The 23,231-nt window shown below is 32.3% G+C and overlaps 1 protein-coding gene across 2 annotated transcripts in view; it reads left to right on the plus strand.

The window, feature by feature from the left end:
- Positions 1-23,231, plus strand: part of LOC140441137 (uncharacterized) — a 303,792-nt gene that overhangs the window by 19,352 nt on the left and 261,209 nt on the right. For both annotated transcript variants that reach the window (XM_072531599.1, XM_072531600.1), the window contains exon 2: positions 16,367-16,548. In XM_072531599.1, the coding sequence (XP_072387700.1) occupies positions 16,367-16,548 (182 nt within the window). The remainder of the gene's footprint in view (positions 1-16,366; positions 16,549-23,231) is intronic.

Here is a 23,231-nt window from a genome sequence, read left to right on the forward strand (position 1 = left end):
AAATTACTAATATGGCTATTAAAATATAAGGGTTGTTGATAAAAGAATGAAAATTAAGAATCGTATGTATTTTTTAATGCCACAATCATAAAACAATAAAAAGACATAAAACAATAAAACAGAAAGAATGTAAAAAAAATGTTTAGGGTGAAATACCCTTATAACTTAGGGGTATGAAAAGTAAATTACAACCTATTCTCAGACCTACCGAATAAACATATAAAATTTTATAACAATCGGTGCAGCCGTTTCGGAGAGGTATGGTAACTAACACTGTGATACGAGAATTTTATGTATGCATATAATATATATATATATATATATATATATATATATATATATATATATATATATATATATATATATATATATATATATATATATATATATATATATATATATATATATATATATATATATATATATATATATGTATGTATGTATGTATAGATGGAAGGAACTGCTGAAGAAGACATTCAAAATGAAGATGCGAAGCATAAAAGGGAATTAAGAGATACGAAAACGAGGAGAAAAACATTGGAAATTCATATCAATAATATTATACTGAAATGCTCAGTTTTTATGATAATAATAATAATATTCAACCTGGCAAACCGTTGTTTTATAATAAGTATACTGTTACAAAATTGACACTGTCCGATTGATATAAAAAAAATGGTAACTATTTACTTCGAGCAAAAAGAGTTGTATATATTTGAATAAAATTTAATCTATTTTACATAAGGAATGTACAAAATATTTCCATAAATTATTCAAAACTTAGACATTGCAAAAATTCGCTAGGAAATGTAATACATATCTAGTTGAAAGTTTTAGCATACATATTATAAGTAACAATCAGAGTATTGTTTATTTATGTTTCCCTTTAGATTAATGTATATAGAGAAACGGACGTACTAACGTTACATCGTACTTTTTGCTTCGTGCGCTCCTGTGACAGTTTAATTTCAGCATACTTCATTCCAACTTCTAAAATTAACGTTACTTTAATATAAAGAGAGCTAAGATTACCTTAAAAGAAAACATAACAGCCTTTAGTAACCAAATTATCATCATCATGCAACCTCTTCTGTCCACTGCTAGACATAGGTCTCTCTCATTTTTCGCCAGTCTTCACGGTTCTATGCGTCTTGTTGCCATTTCTTGGATATTCGTTTAATGTCTTCCATCCAGCGTGTTAGTGGTCGTCCTCTGCTGCGTTTGTCTTCTCTTGGGCGTCAGTCAATTAGTTTTATGGTCCATATTGAGTCTTTAAGTCTCGCTATGTGACCTGCCCAATTCCATTTCAGCGGTACTTGTTCTTTTTCTTAGATCTTGGTTCCTTGTTTTGTCTTTTTTTTGTCATGCCGAGAATCGATCTTTCCATGCTTCTTTGTGCCACTCGCATTTTTAGTGCTGTTGTTTTTATGAGAGTTAGAGTTTCTGCTCCGTATCCGTATATCATAATAGGAAGAACGCATTTGTCAAATGTCTTCCGTTTCATAGCCATCGCGATGTTGCTCTTAAAGATGTCTCTTAGTGAACCATACGCCGCCATAGTGTTATTCGTCGTTGAAATTCACAGGTCTGATTATCCTTGGTTATTCTGATTTCATGACCGAGATATATGTACTTTTCTGTCAATTTTACCACTTGATTTTGGATGGTTAGGTGTTCGCTGGGAACCAAATTTGTCATAAATTTGGTGTTACTGATGTTCATTTTTGGACCTATTGTTGAAGATACGTTTTCTAATTCTTGTAGCATTTGTTGTGCTTCACGCAGATCTTCGGTAGTAAGTACTATATCGTATTTTTATTTCTCTATTTTCCCACTTTAGCATTTTAAAGGTGTATTCGAGAACCGTTATAAATAATTTAGGTGAAAGAGTGTCGCCCCGTCTCACACCTCGCTTTGAAATATGAATTTCTCTGGTGGTATCATGTAGTTTTATACACATTGTGGCGTTTTGGTACAATGCTTGTACTAACTTTGTAAGCCGGTAGTATATTCTACTATTGTTCAGAGCAGTTATAATGCTGTCTAATTCCACGGTATCGTAGACTTTGTAAAAATCTTCGAAGATAAGTACCAGTGATCTGTTATATTCTATCGATTTTTCTATTAAGGTTTTTACTGTTTGTAGGTGATCGTTTGTTCCGAATTTTGAGCGGAAGCCAGCTTGTTCTTGGGGCTGGTTTTTTTTTTTGAAAAAAAGTTGGATTTTAATAACCAAATAATGAATGCTTATAGCAGGTTATAAGTTTTTAATAATATTAATTCAAGTATTGAATATATACGGATTATAATAATAAGAGGAAATCCTTTCGGATTGTTCCTGTGCCAATTGCATCTTTAACCCTGTTTCATCAGGTAGTTAGTGTCGATACACACTAGCTCAGGGGGACCGATGGCTTTACGTGTCTTCCAAAGTACGGTGACGGCTCGTATCATTTTCAGAAATTTAACGTTTCATTGTCGGTGATGAAAATTAAACTCGTGCGCTCCTTATAGAGCCAGTATATTATAGTACATTTGAAAATGATTGACAGCATTGATAGCATTATTGCACGTGAGATAAAACCATAAAACAGTGACGGAGATTTTCTAAAATAAAATATTCAGCATTGAAAATGTTTGGATTTTGAATAAAATTTTTAAATTTATTTTAATTCTTGTCTTAAATTTTGTAGTCATCCATCAATTGATGTAAGTACGTAATCTCTACGAGTGCAAAATATTTACAATTTCCGAAAAGCAGAGGTCAATTTATAAACCCTCAACTTTCTTAGAAAGGATTAAAATTTCCAAGTGGCTGAACGTATTTTGCAGATTGTGAATCATGTTAGTTAACAATAACAGGTTGTGTTTGCAAAGTTCCGTGATTATAACACACAGAATTGTTATTTCTATAATAAAAAGCGATATTAATAAGTGAACTTGTGTAGTAAAAATGTCATAAACGTCCAATTTTACACCTGTGAAATTAAAGTATCATCTAACTATGCCAGTGAAAATTTTAGTGTTAAATGTACATGATGCTCTTGTACACGAACATGAACATGAAGTTCTGCTCGGAGTATAGTTTCTAAGTGTTGATATGACTGGAGTTGGAAAAACAACTATTTATAGATTTTTAAATCAACGAAATAGTGGAGGTATTACAGAAGCACCTAAATCGTTAATTGGGAGAAAACCCATTGATATAGACGATACTGTGAAACAATCGATTCGAAGAAAAGTTCATTTATTTTATTTACAAAAAAGATTCCTACTTTGGTGAAATTTTTCGTAGACATTAATGAAGACGAGATAAATTGTGGAAAACCACGTGAATTAGGATTCGTTGATGAGAATAAAAATAGAAAATCTGCGCTCATAGAGAAAGAAGAAATTATTTGTCGGAGGAGGCAATATTTAAGGTCAATTCGAAAATTGAGGAGAAAACTCAAAAATATTTTTTGTTTAGATGAAACATGGAGAAATGAAGGGAATTTTGTAAAAAAGTTTGACAAGATAAACTGGTTACAAATGTTCATCAGGCATTTATAGAAGGTTTGGTTACGGGCTTAAAATTTCCAAATGGTAAAGGTCGGCGTTTAATTATCACTCATATTCGAGGAGATAAAGGATTTGTTGATGGAGGCTTGCTAGATTTTAAATTCTATGAACGACTACCATTAAGGAATGATCGCTGATGTTTTTGAGGAATATTTCAGGCAAATGATAGATTTATTGCCGACCAATAATTCTGTAATAGTCATGGACAATGCCAGTTACCATTTAAGATTAAAGGAACCGTTACTTAATACTAAATGGAGAAAGCAAGAACTCTTGGATTGGCTAATAACCAAAGACATAGTAGTGCCAGCAGCTAGGAGTCCGTCCATACATGCGCTAAGTTGCATGAAGCCCTCGTTGAGCAATTAATTTCAGCAATTTCTGCAAATCGGTTTACAGCATGTTAAATAACACAATACACTGTATAATTATTGTTTGTACAACAGTTTCTATTATAAATAATGTATAATAAACAATATACAATTTTTACATTTTATAGGTAAAGGCTATAGCAAGGATATATAAAAGACGTTCTTCCTTGATTTTTTGCTACTACAGGCAAATTCTCGGATATTTATGTTCATAGCATATAGTTTCCAAAGATCTGTACATTCTAACCAAGACTTTATGAACTAGTAATAACGCTTCACAGAAATTGACATACAATGTAGACAACATATAACAAATACAATGAATTTGTATATTTTAGCCAATAAACGGCACCGCTAGACATCGATATAAATCATGTTAATGCTTCCTTGCTCGTTAGAAGTCTTTTGTTTTCTAAGTACTTAAAAACGATATTTACCTTCAACTTGTTTAAAAGCGACATAAAATATTTATATCTGCTCCGACAGTAATTTTTCTAAAGTTGTCAAAAATATGTATCGCACGTATTTGCATAATACGGTTGAATTTTTAATATTTCGCATAATGGTACTCATAGTAGTAAAGATTTAAAAATTATACAGGGTGCTTCATTATTAATTGAAAATATTTCGGCTGTAGAATACAGGGCTCAAAATATTAAAGTTTACACCAAATCACTTAAATAAAATGTGGTTCCTTCCTGAGTTACAGGGTGTTTTATTTAAAAATTTAAAAATTATTGGAACTTATCATTGTAATACTTTTCAGGAATTATGTTAAGTAAACTTTTCTGGCTACTACCAAAGGCGTACGACAGGAGAAAGAAAATGGTTGACACTTCCCAAATTCTACGCCACTGGCGGAATTCCTACTTTAGCACAATCTTTCGATTCTCCAATACTTTCTATGTAAAAAATGTCTTTTCTTTAGTTCAGTGTTGTCAAGAAGCTGGATTGCCTCGACATTCACATGACTATGCAGCCTCTGCTCGTGACTTGCTGCTGTTGTCTTGATGGTAGAGGTTGCTGTTAAGGATATACCAAGGGGCGTCAACAATGTTCCTCAGTACTTTGTTTTGAAATCTCTGGATAATATGTAGATTACTAGCTTTGGTGCCAACAGTTGGCACCCATATACTCATACTGGCCTTAGTACTTACTTGTAAATTGATAATTTATTATGAATGGATAATGTTGAATTTTTTCCAATAGTTGCAACTTATCAGTTGTTTCTTCACTAGTATCTCCTATCGCTAGTATGGCTGTATTATCCGCGCGAAGGTGGCAATAGTGTTTTGTTCTAGCTCTGGAAAGTTACACGTATACAATAGGTACAGGACCAGGCCCAATACACTCCCTTGTGGCACGCCACTTTTGATCTCCCTTAAGTCAGTGTACACTTCTTCGTATAAGATTTTTTCTTTCTATTATTGGTTTTAATCTTTTCAATAGAAGTTTTTCAAATAGTTTTGACATTTCCTGAAGGAGTGATAGGGGTCAATAGGATGTCACTTCACTAGAAGGTTTACCCGGTTAGGCGGTCATAATGACTTCGGCTGCTTTCCAAAGTCTGGGAACATATCTTAATCTAAAAGCAGTCTTTATTAGGTGTGTCTGCTTAACTATGGCTTTTCTTGGTAGATTTTTTAATAGTTCTCCTCTTATGAGATCATATCCTGGAACTTTCTTAGGATTCTCTTTTATCTCTGTTGATACTTCTCGAAATGATGTCAACGTTATTCTTTCTTTGATTTGGAATGGTTCTTCCCATCTCAGTTCTTCACCATCATTGTCTTTGGGCTTGAATGTGCCTTCTAATTGATCTGCAAATCGTTCTGATTTCTGTTCGTTGCTTCTAGCCGTTTTCCAACTTGATAGGAGAAGAATGAATAACTGGTCTCTTTATTCTTTTTGTTGCCCTCAATAACGAATATTATGTGTCCTGGTTAGCTGTTAAATTACTTAAAAAATAATTCATTGTTGAATTTTTTATACTCTGTATCCCCCTTTTTAGTTTTTGTGTATCATTATTTAGACTAGTTATGTCTTGTGGAGCTCTGTATTGCTGCCATTTTTTTCTTAACTTCCTTTTTTCTACTATGAGTTCTCTGATTTCTTTTGGATAGTTATTCCCTTTTGCTAGAAGTTAGTCAATATTGGATAGAACTCATTTTTGATCACTGTATCACTCATAGTTAAAATTATCGGTGAGTGATCAGAGTTTATGTTCCAGCCGCCATTGATATCCAGATAGTTAGCTGAGATATTTTTGTATATAAAGAAATCTATTAGACATGGGATTTTGTTACTATCAGTAGACCAGTATGTTGGTCTACCAGTAGATATTACTTCACCCTTACGAAAAATAATGACTTTATATAGTTAAGTATGATTAGTATATTATTTACAAAGGAAGTATTGGAAAATCGAAAAATTTCGCTAAAATAGCAATTTCGTCAGTTGTGTGGAATTTGGGAAGGGGCAACCATTCTTTTCCCCCTCACATACGTCTCTGGTGGCAGCCAGAAACGCTTATTTAACTTAATTTAGTAGGGTGTACAGTACCTACATTCTGCCAAGTATAACAAAAATATGTCTAATAATTTTAAAGTACTGGATACAAATAGTTTTTAAATTTTCAAATAAAACACTGTAACTCAGTAAGGAGCCACATTTTATTTAAGTGATTTGAGTTAAACGTTAATATTTTGAGCTCAAGATTGTACAGTTACAATATTTCCAATTATTACTTAAACACCCTGTATAAATTTTTAAATCTTTACCGCTACGAGTACCATTATGTGAAGTATTAAAAATTCAACCATATTATGCAATTACGTGCATATTTGATATTTGAGTATTAAATAATGAATGTAAGTTACATTCGCTTTGATCTTTGCTGATCATTCAACTGTTTGACATGAAAATATCATTTCAGCCTTTCGCATTATATATTTAATAGAACGTTGATTCGTTTACTTTACTATAACCATAACATATCTTGCCAGATTTTCTGTTAATCTTAATTTAACACCGAAGTAAATAATTTTTTTCTTCCGCAAACCCATACAAAACTTTTCCGTTCATCCTTAAGTTATTTCAACCCGCTCCTAAAGTATTTGTGTTTCGTCAATCAGCCATTACAATAAAGGAACGATAATGGTATATTAATTACATAAATAGCCTCATAACGTACGGGCCATTACTTCGCTTAGATTGAAGATAGCTATCGGTAAACACCTTGGTTGATAATGAGAACTATTTATTAATTTCGATAGGATAGTATTACGCGAATAACAATCAATAAAACTGTTAAAGAATATATTTACATTCCGTGGTCGGAAAATAACTCAAGTGGATTTTATTTTTTATTTTCTTGTCCCAATGTCGTAATTCATACACGAACTATTGAAAGGACGGTACTACTTTTGCAGTACTATTTATTTTTTTTATCGTATCATTTAGCTGTTCCTATCTTCGTTTCTCTTGTGCTCTATCAATATATTACTCTTCCTATCTCTTCACTTCTTTTGTTTGAATTCTGTTCTGCTGTTGTTTAGTTTCTGATAAAAGTTTCTTATCTCTATTGGCTTACTTAGTTCTTGTAGTTCTTGAAGATTTTTTCATATTTTCTTTCTCATTTTGCGGTGGATTTCTTTTTTTCTTTAGGCAGTTATTTATATTTCTCCTTTGCTTGTCAGGATCTATGCCCCCGTTGCATCAGTTAATATGTTTTGTTTTTTCTTTCTTACACATTTCATCAAAACAGTCATTCCTTTTTGTTCTTCTTTGTTTACCTGCCTAGTTTACCATGTTTACCATGCCTAGTAATTCTTCAGCTGCTTCTTTGATGATGTTCTTGCACCCTTCCTACTCTTCATTTATGTTTTCATGTTTAATCTGTTTTCTAGTTGATGTTTATATTTTGTTTCTATTCCCTAATTTTGTTTGTATCTTTGAGTCTTTCTACATTGTATCGTTCATCTACATTCTATTTCCTTTTTTAAATGTTTAAAATTTTGGTCCTTACCCTACTTTCGACCCAGTATTGATTAGATTCAGCATTTGCTTCTCTTCTGGTGCGGACGCTTATTATATTTGATTGGTGTCCTGAGTCTACAATAGCACGATCTATCATATTTACTGTAAGTCCGTCTAGTGATTTCTAGGTGACTTTGTGTATATCTTTTTTATTGAAGTTAAAAGTATACAATCGATTCCAAAAATAAAACTACTATGAAAAAAAGAATCCATTTTTGAAATCAAAGCATGAAAAATATTTAGAATTTGGATTTTGGATGACTAATTTTAATTTTTGTTTGTTAAGATATACATTACCGTATTCACTAGTCATTTTTGTAATAGGGCGTAGGAAAATAATATCAATAATAGTTTTTGTCTTCAAAATCCTACTTACTGTCACTATCATTCTATACGATTCCATGATACTAGTTAGTTTATAGTGTTTACTGATTTCTTATACTTTCTGTTTCCTGATTTGTCTGATTTTCAGTCAGAGCAATGCCGGTTGGCTAATATGTAATTTCTTTTTGGTTTTCCTGTCTCAAATTATCCAGATCCACCTTCTATTATCTAATATACTGAAAATGTGTACATACAATAGGTTTTGCTCCTGTACGAAGTTTATTAACCATTCTTCTCTTTCGTTTGTAATATCGTAATACCTAGACCACATATTCCTCTATTTGATATATTGCCAGTGTTATGCTTCCCTATTTTGGCGTTAAAATCTTCCATGATTATTTTAAAATAAGCTCTTTCTCTCTTTGCCTTAGAAATGTCTTTGCCAAATTGCTCTATTTCTTCATCTGTTGATTGGTTAGTAGGAGCGTATACTTTGATTACTGTACCTTTATGATAATTTAAAAACGATTAATTTCAGCAGCAGTTTCCAAGATTACAGCAGTTTGTGTAACCAGATGTTTAATTCTTTCATGGACCAATAATGGAACACTGCCGACATATGTATTGAACACTTTATGGAACTGGTAGAACATATTTAAAAGATTGGACTATTGTAGATTATTCTCCTGGTAGTCTTGTTTCACTTAAGTCAAGGGCATTTGATCTTAGTTAGTTCTTCTTCTAGTTCATCCATTCTTTCAGGTGATTTGTGGGTTTTTGACATTGAAACTAGCAATATAAATATGTTGCTTTCCATGATTTAATGAGTTTTTGCCTCTCCCAGATTCCAGGAGGCTAACCTCCTTAGAAGTGTGGGATTGAGCATCCACCTGGGACCAAATCCAAACTCCTGAGTTGTTTCAAATCTCATTTAGGTTGTGTTAGCCATAACTCGTCACGCTGACACGACGGGTTGGCGAGTGTTTGTTTTAGATATAGGGAAGGAATTTGAGGTTTGGGTACGTTAATACTGGAGTTTGGGTCTGGTTTCTCGGATAGGTAGGGATGCTGAAGTCAGCGGGACCCGCTACCCGCTAGCGGGATAATAGAGGATATCTACCCGCCTAGAAATATTACTATTTGAGAAATAAAACTGAGAAGGAAACAAAAGAAACGCTGGATAAATAATATGGGACTAATACTCCTTTAGACCATTTAGTTCTTTAGGTGGTTAGTCGTAGTATAATAATTTCGTAGTGGTTCCATCCAATATCTACATTGGATGAACCACGTACTGGACAGGCCTCTGATTCAGTTAGACCGGAAAATGTGAAGGAAGTTCATGAAATGGTTTAAGCTCATCGTAAAATGAAGGTGAATGAATTAAGCAGAGGCTGCAAGAATTAGTAAAGAGCGTACTAGTCATACTTTTAATAAAGCTTAAAATATGGAAAAATTGTCCTGCTGGGTGCTGACCATTCCCAAAAGCATGGTTGTGTGTGTTCTGAGTAGCGTTTGGATCTTATCTATAAGTGCAATCATTTCGACTTTTGGCATCGATTGGTAATAGTTAATAAAACCTGGATCCACTACTACACACAACAGAACGCATGGTAGTTGGCCGAAGCTGGCAAAATTGCTCCGAAGCAGCCAAGAGTAGCTCAGTAGGAAGGTTATGACCACTGTATTATGGGATTGCAAACGTTTAATTTTAATCAACTATCTTAAAAAATGAAAAAATAGCAATATTCGCCATTATTGGCCAAATTGAAGCAAGAACTTAATGAGAAGAGGTCCTATACCCAGAAGAAAAAAATGTTGTTTCTCCCAAAAACTGCTCCGCCTCACAAGAGCGTTATGCCAATGGTAAAAATTCATGAGTTGGGGCTAGAATTGCTTTCTCATCCAGCTTAGGTCCTAATTTGCTCCCATTCGATCATTATATGTTTCCAAATCTAAAGAGATGACTCGTTAATAAAAAAATCTGTTCGAACTAAGAGGTAATTGACGAAACAAACGCCTATTTTACAGAGTTTCGAAAATCGTATTATTTGGACGGCATAAAGAAGTTGGAAAATCGCTGGAATATGTTTAATGAGCTAAAAGGCGGCTGAATCGAATAAAATAAAAGAACTTTTTGACAAAACATTTTTTTTATTCTAAAGGAGGTTACTTATCAGACCAAAATTAATTAAAGATTGGGATATTTTTCTCGTTAATAATTTAATAAATATTTAATTACCACACGAAATTGAACACATAAGGTATCGATTAGTCGTTAAAAAAAATATAACTTCAAGGCATCAAAATGAATTTAAAATTTATTTAGTATAAAAACTAGTTATAAAAAAAACTCTTTCATTTTTACATTATCAAAACTGAAAATTCCTAATATCAAATATCGTCCTTGAACATACTGTTGTCTTTGTTTAACTGTTGTGAAAGTGCAAGCGGCATACTTGCCCTTCATTAGTTTCTATGAGTAGAAAAGAAATGTGGTAAAAAATAATTTTCAAATAATGTCATATATGTCAAAGAATGAGTGGACGCACCTAACAGGTACCTGATTATTCTGTCTATTTTTTCTGATCTATGGAAATTTCGTTTGTCGGAGATCCTTGTTAGTTGATGTCCTTTTTAGTTCCTTTTATTGATCGAAGGTTTTTAATAATTTTGTTTGATGTATTTTGCCCCTATTTTAATTCGATTGTTGTTTATATTTTATTCGTTTATTACCAAAAATGTATTCCAACTTAATTTATTTCTTAATTACCTTCATAAACCTTGAAAGTTTCCAAGCGAAATCTTTTTATTTATCTAACGATAGTTTATAGAAAGTACCAGATATGTAGCATATATCTGTTTAACATTTTATTGTTAAACATAAGCAATAAAAAGTAATTATTCATGTCAAATTAAACGGATAAATCCACCTGTCGTCACGTAAATCTCCTAAAGTACCCCAATAAGGCAACAAAGCCTCTTTTCAGTATCGGTATTTGTAAAAGTGTCTAAAGAAATCCTAAACCACGATATTTATGGACGTCTTAAAATTGCCGGTGTAGCTGTCGCTTTATACAGACGAAGAAGGTGGGAAATTTGACACAAATAACATAACCTCAAATTAAATAAATGAGGATTAATTAATCAACCCTAATTACTTAATTAGAAAATTGGCTTTTAATAACGGTTTCGTAATTAAATGGCCGAGGAATTTCATGCTTTACGGGAAATTATAGTAAAGGGATTATGAATAATTACGTTGGTGTCACTACTAGATAGTGGTTATTGATTTATTAGTTCATAAAAACATAAAGGAATCAATAGCTGCAATGTAACTTCACGTTAGAGAATCTCGTATTAATTTAATAAGGAGGAAGTTTTTGTTTTGTTTGAACTTTTTGTAAATAAATATTGTTTTTTTTTCTTTATATTGTAACTACTATACAGTACACTTTTAGGCCTCAGAAGCCCCTGGTTAAACATTCTTTTATCTTTTTCTCCAATAATTTTATACCTGCTTTTCGTAGGTTTTTTATCCATTTTCACGTAGTTCGTTTCTTGCTCTTCCCTTCAACTCTCCGTAGAATACTTTTTCCAATAACTCTCTGGCATTCTTACAATATACCGCAACCAACAACTCTTTTAACTAATTAATCTAATTTACCAAATAATAAGTTTTCAATCTCAGAGTTTCTTCATTTTCTTATTAATTTGTTCATATTTACTCTTACGACAACTTTAGTACCTTTTGTTTCCGATATGACAAACCCGATGATATCTCTGGAGAAGTATCAACTTATGAATACCGTAAAGTGAAACAGCAACAAGTTGTCTAGCAGGTTTTTTTAATAATACTACAAGTGCCACGTAGAAATACCATATGAATGGAGAAAAGATCTTAGCAACTGCGTCAAAAATAACGGATATATTTAATCATTTATAAATTAGAGAATTATAAGCAGAGGTTGCGACGGTTGGGACATCACCTCCACTACAACTCTGATGTCATTGACGAGTCAGCGTTGTTAGCGTCATGTAAGCGTTCACTGAACTATTTCTTAAACATCGCTGACTTGGTGCTGACTTGGTGCTGACTTGTCGCTGGCTTGACGCTGACGTCACAGCCGCCATCTTATAATATCAGATTGGAGGAGGTTAGAAACACCTCCTCCGTCACCGAAAAGTTAGGGTCAAGCCAGCGCCATGTAAGGGTTCACTAAACTGTCTCTTAAACATCGCTGACTTGGCGCTGTCTTGACTCTGACAGCTGATATCAAAGCCGTCACCTTGTAACGTCAGAGTGGTAGTAGAGGTTGTGTCCCTTACAACTTCTGATGTCATAAAACTATTGCGTCAAAACATGAAAGTCTTCTGCACGATGGAGATGGCATTTGAAGAAGATAAAATCGTTATAGATATTCGGACTTTAGAGATAACTGCTCTGAAAAGTTCAGCTGGTGTACATCCTCGTACATACATACCCTGCCAACAGGTATTCTAATTATTTGATGATAATGATGCGCTGTTTTTCGCATGAGCTTAAAATGAAGAAAGTCATCAAGACAAAAGTTTAAAATAAGGACTTTTTTCATTGGCTGTCTCATTCACTAACCAGAAACGATAATAAATTCAAATAAAGTGTGTTAAATTGTAGAAGATGATATGGATCTCATGTTCAACGAAAATAAACTTAAGTTCGCCAGAGACTATAATTTTGAAGTTTTTTTAAAAATTATTTTATCTTGAATGTAGGCTAAGAACACAAACGTAAAGTCAAAAGAGACGAACTGAAGAATATAAGTCACAAATAGAAGATATTATTGAAGCCTTAATTACCATAGAAATCAATGTTTAAGAAGAACAAAATGTCTTGCTATGTAGAACCTTTATACTTCCAGTTCTTATGTAAGGGTGTGACATCGGTAGTCTCTAATCTTTAGACTAATAATGATGGCGAGAAAAGTCTTCACCAAATCACTAGACCCAATACCTAACCGAGAATGGAAGCTAACATCGTCGATATTGCTTTGACCTATACCTTTCAAATATTGATCTTTTAAAAGCCCTTATCTCTTATTTTGGGGTAAATCATGAAGATTTTACAGTATTTATAGACAATTGGTTCTGAGACTTGATAAAAAATAAGAATATAGCCAGTTTTAACGTGGGAATTAAAAGATATGAAATTAGCTTTTAAATAATGTTAGATGTTAAAAATATTAGGAATAATAAAACAATATATAAGTATAAAATATTTATTTAATATTTTTTCAAACAACTGTCAAACTAATTTTCTTTCAAATCTATTGTACAAATATGGAATTTCTGATATTCCGCATGATTCTATAATAAAATATTCTTAAGGGTATTTACTTTTCTTATTATTGATGCAAAATAATGATTCCTATAAAAATCACCTATAAATAGACACTTTAATTTCTTATCGTTTGACATATGTATTAATGTAAATTCATTTATGTATAAAGTTAAAAAAGTACGAATAAATTACTTTAGTACGTTTCATTGTATCATTGTACCTTGTTTAACAGATAGAGATTATGCCCTAACCTTGTACGATTTATCAAAAATCGCATGTACCCAACAGAAACATGGGTAGGCACTTAATTTTTGGATTATTTTTATTAGGAAAGTAGCAACTGACTGTTGATAAACCGCACACTTGTGCTAATAATATACATTTTTTAACCAACACTGGTTTCTTCTTCTTCTTGTCGTACCTATCCGTTTCGGATGTTGGCGACTATCAGGGCAATCTGTATTTTGCAAACGGCTGCTCTGAAAAGATTTGTGGTTGTTGTATTGAACCACGTACGTAGAATTTTCAGCCAGGAAAACCTTCGCCTTCCTAGTCCTCGTCTTTCTTTTACTTTTCCTTATAGAATTACTTGCAGCAACTCATATCTTTTGCTGTTCCTCATGATGTGACAAATGTATTCGATTTTGGCTATTTTTATTGTGGTTAACAACTCTTTGACCTCCTGGTTAGTAACGTGATTGGTATAGGATATCTTCAAGGAGAACAAATAATAAGACAGCTAGGCCCTAGGCCACACCCTAATATCTACAATTTTAATTATTACAATTTCTTAAATTTTTATGAAAGCAATTATTATAAGAAAATGTTTATTTTTCCTTTAAAAATCAAACACAAAAGTTATATGGATTTCACTAAAATTTCTGAAGTTAGGAACTGGACTTACGAAAATTTTGAGGGGTGGAAACTGGACTTACACAACATTAACAGAACAAATTCATCTCCAAACTGCGAAAAAGCCTGGGCTGACAACCAGGAACAAACAAAACGAGGATGGAAGTTGCTGCGCTGAATGGAAACATGTGGTTATCCTTCACAGTTGTTGTAAACGCCGTTTTACAAATATCTCAGATGGGAGACGGCATGGAAAATAAAACACAGTGATTACTCGTTTAAAATTGACACATTACATTACGTATAGTTCACTTTTTTCAACAAATTTGCCGGTTTTTGACGCCGACACTCACAGCGTCTTGACTGTTCAACGATTCTTCCAATCCTTATTAACTGTACATAAAACTTTACACTGCTACACATGTTCGCATGAAAAAAAAAAGGTGAAAAACGAAAATCCAATACGAACTTGAAGCTAAACTTGGACTACAACGGAACCAACTGCTCTTGACAGCGGCTTTACGGAGAGTGATGAAATTTTCTTCCCCGCAAAACCTTCTCAACGATCTCAGGCGCAATATTAAGCAGAAAACGATCAAAGAATACCGAGGAAATACACATCTGTAATATATAAACAAACTCTAAAATATTTTTATTATCGACCTCGGCGACGCAAAAAGATTAAAAATACTTTTTCGGTGTTTTAACTTGTACGATAGGAAACAGAAATACATGGAAAATATTCTTCGGTATTTTAACATATACGGGCTGATTTCAATGCATATCAAAGAATTTAAAAATGCTACAAATTTGATATAAAAACATACATATAATATTTTTCATATAAAAATGGGTGCACGTCACAATTTATATAAAGTGACGTCACTTATATTTAAAATTACCAGAACGTCAACGTTAGAGTTCAAATTTTCCTAACACAGCTAATAATACGAAACCCATACGGAACTGCTCGATCTTTCATAGGCGTCAACATGGTATAATAATCAGAAAAATTTAATCATCATTATATTGGGAATTTTAGAATTATATTGATTTAATAACCAAAAACATTTGTTATTATTAATAATATAAATTTTATGAAATAACTCTTTAAGTCTAATATTCCACAAAATAATAATTTTAATTAAATATATTAGACAATTGTACGCAACTAGTACGAAAATACTTCACATTTTTTGACAGTTCAGCGTGTGGTAAAATTGTATAAAGTGTTTATAAATTCTTTTTTAAATACATATTAAATTTAGATCAATAGCGTTAAAAACTAATTATTGTTGTGTTTTGTGATTGTGCTATGCCAAAACAACTAAATAGTCTGTAGAAAGCTGATAGGCTTTTGGCAACGCTGTGGGGTTCTGACGTCGTAAATCTTGAATGACGTGCACGCATTTTTATATGAAAAATACTATATACGACATGAGCATCGTATTTTATTTAAAAATAAATGAACGAAATTTTTCTTCAAAAATTAATTACTGTTAATTGAATTAAAACAATTTGCGGCCACTTTTTGATTGACAACCTGCAATCAATCTATTATCCTATTCTTAAATGTATGTAAAAATGTGAGTTTGATTAGCTACGTTATGAACGTAGTGATCTTGCAGTAGTGATCTTGTACTATAGGTATGTTCTTTACAAAATGACCACGTGACGACTGACTAATGTAGGGTGTTACTGATTACCAATATAATCTTAAGATTATATGATTATTATACCTCATTATCAACAAAACTAGCATTTTTAAATGTTTTAATATAGTACAAAACCGTATTGTTAGAGTAAAAATCTTTTGCAAGCAGAATAAAGAAAATTCGCTATCAAATAATAGGAATTTGATTCCGGATGTATTGAAATACGATATTTTTTTCAATTTCAGACAAATGTCTGTCGTTGGATCGGCCGTCGGGCGGAGGCAAAGGTAAAAAAATGCGAAAACCCCGTACAATATACTCCAGTCTTCAACTACAACAACTGAATAGGAGATTCCAAAGGACACAGTATCTGGCCTTACCAGAAAGGGCCGAACTGGCGGCCAGTTTGGGCCTTACACAGACTCAGGTAAGTTTTTATTAATTAATCTTATTAATATTTTAACAGAAAGTAGGCGATATCTTAAATTGAAATTGATTCTGGGAAAAATACGAGACGATTCGAGGGTGGGTGGGTGCTACTTTATAATGAGTCAGAGTCAGACTAAGTCTCCCACGAAAAGAAACTTTTAAACGATTTTCTTTTTTTACGTTTCGTAAGGTATTTGTATCTGATTAAATCGAATAATACTTATCTTATTATATTACTATTCAATTTTTGTATGTTTAGTTTTATACAATAAAATTTGATCTTCATTTACGAAGAATACAGGAATGAACTAATAAATGTTTATTTACTGCGTTGTAATTTTTACAATTTAGCTTGAGCTATCTCCAAGACGATTCTAATAAGGTTTTTTTAACAATAAATATTATCAAATTCAGATCAAGTTTACTAAAATTATTATAGAAGAAATATAAAAAAAATTATATTATTATATTATAAGACTTAGAATAAAGCAACAAGGTAACAACAGCTTCAAAATATCGGCACCAACATTCTATTCAGCTATATTTGGATTTTTTCTGCTAAAAAAAGATTAAACCGTAGATTAGTTTATTAAATTTAAACCTTTCAAATATTCCAATCTTGTAAATTATTAGAAAAAGGGGGCCCACGTCGGGGCCAAGGTAACAATAACGTTAATGTAACAAATTACTACAGTCATCAGGAACGAAAATTCCAATAAATCTCTAAAAATTATACCAACAAGCTAAATTTTGCTGAGATTGTCAATTTTGGGACCAATTGACAAGAGGCAAAAAAGTTTACCACTTTTACCCCCTGGCTTCTCCCTAAAACGCCACATCGTAGGGGGGGGGCGGCTAAGGAAAAAATCGATTTACCAAGAATATGTGCGCCATACAAAAATTGTTTCAATAAAAAATGTAACTAAGATAATTTTGAATAAAAGTGTTTATTAGCACTTTGCTATATATGACATTTTTTTGTCTCTTTTTGAGGTGCCAAAATTGACATTTTCAGACATTGTCAAATATCTGACGACTGGGCTAAATACGAATAAGGCAATTATAAAAATGGACGGCTATATAAAACAAATAGGCTTAATGCATGAGACTCAAATCTACCAATTTGCATGCCTGTAAAAGACAGTAGAATATTGAACAAGACAACAATAAACTTAAAAAAATAAAAGTAACGCAAAAGATGTGAAGAATCCTTACTGAAAGTAAAGATTTGGGCGCCAGGGAAGTACCTACAGATAGAATATACCTTGCCGAGTTGTGATCTATATTATGAAAAAAGAAATCCTTTGGGCACGGATAAAATAATAAAAAAGAGGTTTAAAATAAAATAATATTACTTGTGTAACCCCATTTATTAATAACAATATAAACCCTATTTCTTCTTCTTCTAGTGCCGTTCTACTAATGAAGGTTGGCTATAAGCATTGCAAATTCGTCTCTATCTTCTGCTTTTCTTAAGAGCGTCTGTGTGTTTAACCCGGTCCAGCCGCGAATGTTTTTCAGCCAGGATATTTGTAGTCCACCAGGAACCCTTTTTGAACTACCACCAGGACTAATGACAGAAACAAACTATCAATAAATGAATTCTGGCAAGAAACGTAATTGACTGGAAATTTAACAACATTTTAACAGATAACAAGCTGACTCAGAATACTAAACTGCAAATTTACAAAGCTGCAAACAGAACAGTAATCGTATATAGTGCAAAAATAATGTGCCTGACACAGAAAGGTAAAGGAAAATAACAGTCTTACAGAAAAAAAAATTTTGGCGGATAGCGGGCCCACTAAACTTGGATGGATGGAAAATGGATGAATTACGAAATAAGAGAACTTCTGATAGTAAAAGACATCGTCATATTTATCAAGGCATAAAAACCCAGAAGAATGAGACACCTAAAAAGAAAGATCTAGAAGCAGTTTTTAAGAAAATCCCCAACTGGTGCTAAGTCATATAACTAATTGTAAACCAAATAGTTAATGCGGACCGATTCCTTGCAAAAATAAATCGGAAGAGCCCAAAAAGGTCGGCAATCGGTCCGTTGGGAGTGTAGATGCCATGATAATGATTCACTTTCATCTCTTTCTAGATTGGCCTGTGTTTCTTCTGCCGATTGGTATTTGTCTCAAACTTTCTGACATTATATTAATGTGTCTTTTTTCTTACTACCTTACACACATTTATGTTGCCGTCGTATCTGTTAAGTGTCTGTGGTTCTGATCTCATCCTTTCTTGTTCGTCTATCAACGCTTTTCTTGTTATTTCTTCTTAGGATTGTTATTTCAATTATTTTTTAATATCTTCTTTTTGGTAGTTTTAGGTCTTATGTCTGCGTTGTAGATCATGATAGACTAGATTAAAGAATCTATACTCTGCTTTTGCATTTTGAATCTCAAGTTTGCATCAATATGGTTCTTTTGATACTAATAGACTTTCGTTTTTCGTACCTAAAACTACGAATGAAAAAGAAAAGAAGAAGAAGAAACAATAACTGTTATAAAGATAGCAGTTATTAGAGATCACATCAACATATAATAGGTTCCAGGATTACTATTTTTCTTTTGCGCTTGAACGTTTTTAAATGCGTGTACATCGATAAATACCTAGAAACATGCGACCGAACAAGTTATATTACAATAAAAAATATATTTAATATCTCTCCTTAAAATAGTCTGTTGCTAGTTACTGAAAACACTTTAAAATATAATAAATGTATGTCGCATAGTTAACAAGTCTTATTATTTATTCCTTACAGAGCAACTAAAAATTAACAAGATAATTTACCTATTCAGCGATGAATGGTCGCTATTTATTTATTGTGAAGTTATAGTCGTGTAATTTAAAAGCAATTTATTTGATTTATTTGAATAAACAGGTGTTTTATCTACTGTTCGCTTCTCGTTATTGTATATAAGAGTTTATTGCTGTGGTTACTTGTTTTTATTCTTTAGGTTTTGTCAACTGAGTTTAAGGTTTTTACTCGTATACGATTAGGTATTAGATTTCAATCTAATTAATAGACCCACTGTTTTTGTTGTCGTTGAAGAAACCGTAAGAGGAGACTGTACTGTTCCTAGATAATATTTGTTATGTATTAGCATGTAATCACTGCGATAAAATGGAGATTAAGTAAAAATAAGAATCAGCTCCGAAATTCTGAAAACTCAGATGAAATTAAGAAATTAAAACAAGAGAAGGAAATACATCTAATTTGTGCAAAAATAATTATATCTTAAATATAATGAGGAGAATGCCACCGAACCAAATTTATAACGAAGATGATTCTCCTAAAATCTTTTACAAATTTCATATAGCTCAAAAAATCAAAATAGATGGCGCTTTTTGTGGCCCCCACCCGAGAAGTGGGAAATAGGAGAATTCGCTAGCTTTCCGTGTAGGAGTTTGTATCTACCCGACTCTCTGAAGACGTAGAAAATACAGAAATAACGTTATGACAGTCTATTCATTGCGCCGAGCTTTCGACATCCTCTCTGATGTCTTCTTCAGGGCTTCCGAGGTCTCAGTCTCAAGCATTATTATCGTGGCTGGATGGATCAAGCAATCCAAAGGCAATAAAAAAAAAAGAAAATGTGATTATCATCAACTTTGGTATAAAAATTTGTTGTCACAATATTACACGTGTTTGTAAAAAAACTCCGATTTGGAGATGGAAACGTCAAATAAAAATGTATGTAAAAGTAACTATTGTAGCATATTTTCAGTGTTCTACCCCAAAAATATTTAATTAGTTAAAATTAAAATTGTTAGTGTTTATTTTTACAGCAGCTCTTCTCTATATCGGCAGCTCTTATTTATGCGGCAGCTCTATATGATGTTATATTTACAATTCTTTCTGGAACGAGCTGTAATTTATCTTAAATATCCATATTGTGTGGTTGAGGCCCATTATTTGGCATTATTTGACAGATTCTCTTTAATATTTTCTTCAATATTAATTAGTTTAAGAAATTTTTTTTCAGATACTTCCATTTTGTTACTTAATCTGTCATTTAACTTTCAATCTACTTTTAATGTTACTTTAAATGGTCCAGTAGTGTATTCGTACAGTTCAGTTATAAGCTAAATTAGGTGTTTCCATGTGTTCATGTGTATCCAATGTATTATTAAAGGGATATTAAATTCCCTAGAATTAAAAACCGACATATTGAAATTAGACAATAAAAAATTATAATTTTAAGATAGCTCTGTAAATTATTGTAGTTTAAATTTTACTACTTTATGAAACAAATATTGCCCGTCATAAACTGTAGCAATCGGAAAGTTACTAAGATCTCCCTGTTGTACAAAGTTTTCTATAATTTTATAGTAACAAATATTATCCTACCGAAGCGGCTTCTACTTTCTTAAACTGCTACACAATTACTCTAGTCGATGTACGTACATTTATATAATAATTTTTTCAGTGCCAATGCATTAAAAAATATTAATGCTTTAAAATGGAAACTTTCGAAGGTTATAATAGAGACTTACTTAAGTTTAAAAATAATTACAAGTAATATAAATTGCTTATTAAGCATAAAAGTAAAATAAAGTTATATATCGGTTAACCATTTATATTATAAAATATTTAACTCATTAACCAAGCACTCCTGAAATACCTCGATGACTAAATTAATGTATAGTTAAATAAGTTCCAAGACCCAAAATATACCTGCTGTAAAATTTGAAAATATACGACTAATAAAATTATTGGCAACATCGCAGGAGCTTAGTTGTGTACTCAGATAATAATATACACTGTGTATATTCTCCTGGAGTTCGTCCGAGTTCGGAGTCTCAATCTGCCTACTCCCCTCACTCGTGACGTACCAGTATCGTGTTCTGTTTAAATACAAGAATATATATAGTTTCTTGTGTCATTTTTTAAAGTAATTACTATTTAAATGGGAATAAGCCGCAATTAGAGGTTAAAGTACGTTTATTGACGTTTCAATTTCCACTTCGGAAATCGAAACATCACTAATGTTAATGTAGTAAATAATTGTTTTTATTTATTTATGTTTTTTTTAGTAGTCACTGTTAATAACCCTAGGCATTATGCAAGCTTCAATTCGCGTGGGCTTGCTCCTAAACAAATTGTCAACATTTTATTGTGGTGGGTTGTTTTCTTTCTTCAACAACAACTTGTACTAGCTGTACGGTGTTTTGGGGATTTTTTAAGCATATCTCAAAAATGCTCTATAGGGTTAAGGTCGGGTAAGTAAGCAGGTCACCACAGAATAGCGTTATCTCCTGCTTCAAGGAAGTCTGTAGTGACTTTGCTGGTGTGTGGAGGTGCATTATCGTGCATGAAAATTAAACTTTTGCCCACTGCACTTTTTCAGAGTCTAACTAGAGGTTCTAGAACCAAATCAACATACCTTCGAGCTATTAAAGTTGTTTGAATGGAAATTAAAGACATTTTTTACCGACCATATTACTTCCCTAGAACATAACACTTTCTCCTTTGGGTCTGTGAAGTGATCTGGCTGTTTCTGTTCTTGCTTGTCTTCCTCGCCCTCTAAGTACACGAATTCATCGGTCATATGATTTCATACAAATATTGGTTTCGTCTGAAAGCACATTTTGCCAATTTCCAATATTCCAGTTTTGGTATTGAAGATATCATTTTAGGCGATCAATCTTGTGCTACCTGGTTAACTCGGGTTAAGTTTGGTTGTGTGTATGTAAAAATGTGAATTTGATTAACTACATTATAAACGTAGTGATTCTGCCATGGGAACTTAGACTATACGCATGTATTTAAAATTGATTAAGAGTGCAAAAGTAAGAGTACTAAGAGTGCAAATGACACAATAAAGATTATCCAATCAGTATTCACAGTTTTTGTGTAGTTAAACTTAATTTTCACAAAATAGCGAATAATTTTTAGGTTATAACGTTGTCATTTTAATGCAAAATAAACTCACATTTTATATTTTTATTTTTTTATATTTTGCACCGTTTATAAATCTTATTTGTGACAACTGTCACCAAATTAGGTCACAAAACCAATGTCTTGACATAAAGAACATAAATAAGATAAAATAGCCCCCATTAAGTAGGAACTACCAGAACGGATACCTGGCTTAGGTGTTTAACAGAGATAAACAAAAATGTATTCACACTCAATTTTGTTTCGGAATCTAAAATATACATTTCCTTTCTTTAATCTACAAATTATTCAAACTTTTATCGCCCGAACATCATTTAAAAACGCGTTTGGAAATAAATTTTGGGCTCGTAATGTAAATTCTGCTTGTTCTAAAATGATTTAATAAATAACAAAAACGCTAATCGTACGGTCTACAATGTCGGTATTTTTGGTGAAATAATTAGTATTCTTTAGGTGATAATAATTTTACGCTATTTGATTTTGTTCTTTTTGTGGCTGTGTATACCTATTTTACGTACAGACCTTCTGTGAACAGGTTTTTGTTTGTGAAATCTCATACATCTTTAAATATGTATTTATTTATTTACGTCATTTTGGATTTAAATTCAGTTATTCAATTATTTCAATTTACCCACTAATTATTTCTGTTCATCTTCATTATATTTGCTAAATCTCTCTAACTTGATTCTCTATGAAATGTTGACGTACTTCGAAAGTCAAATGTTGACGTACTTTGAAGGAGTTGCAGTGAAGAGCTTTGGTGATAT

The sequence above is a fragment of the Diabrotica undecimpunctata genome, chromosome 5 (genome assembly GCF_040954645.1).
Source record: "Diabrotica undecimpunctata isolate CICGRU chromosome 5, icDiaUnde3, whole genome shotgun sequence".
Taxonomy (NCBI): Eukaryota; Metazoa; Arthropoda; class Insecta; order Coleoptera; family Chrysomelidae; genus Diabrotica; species Diabrotica undecimpunctata.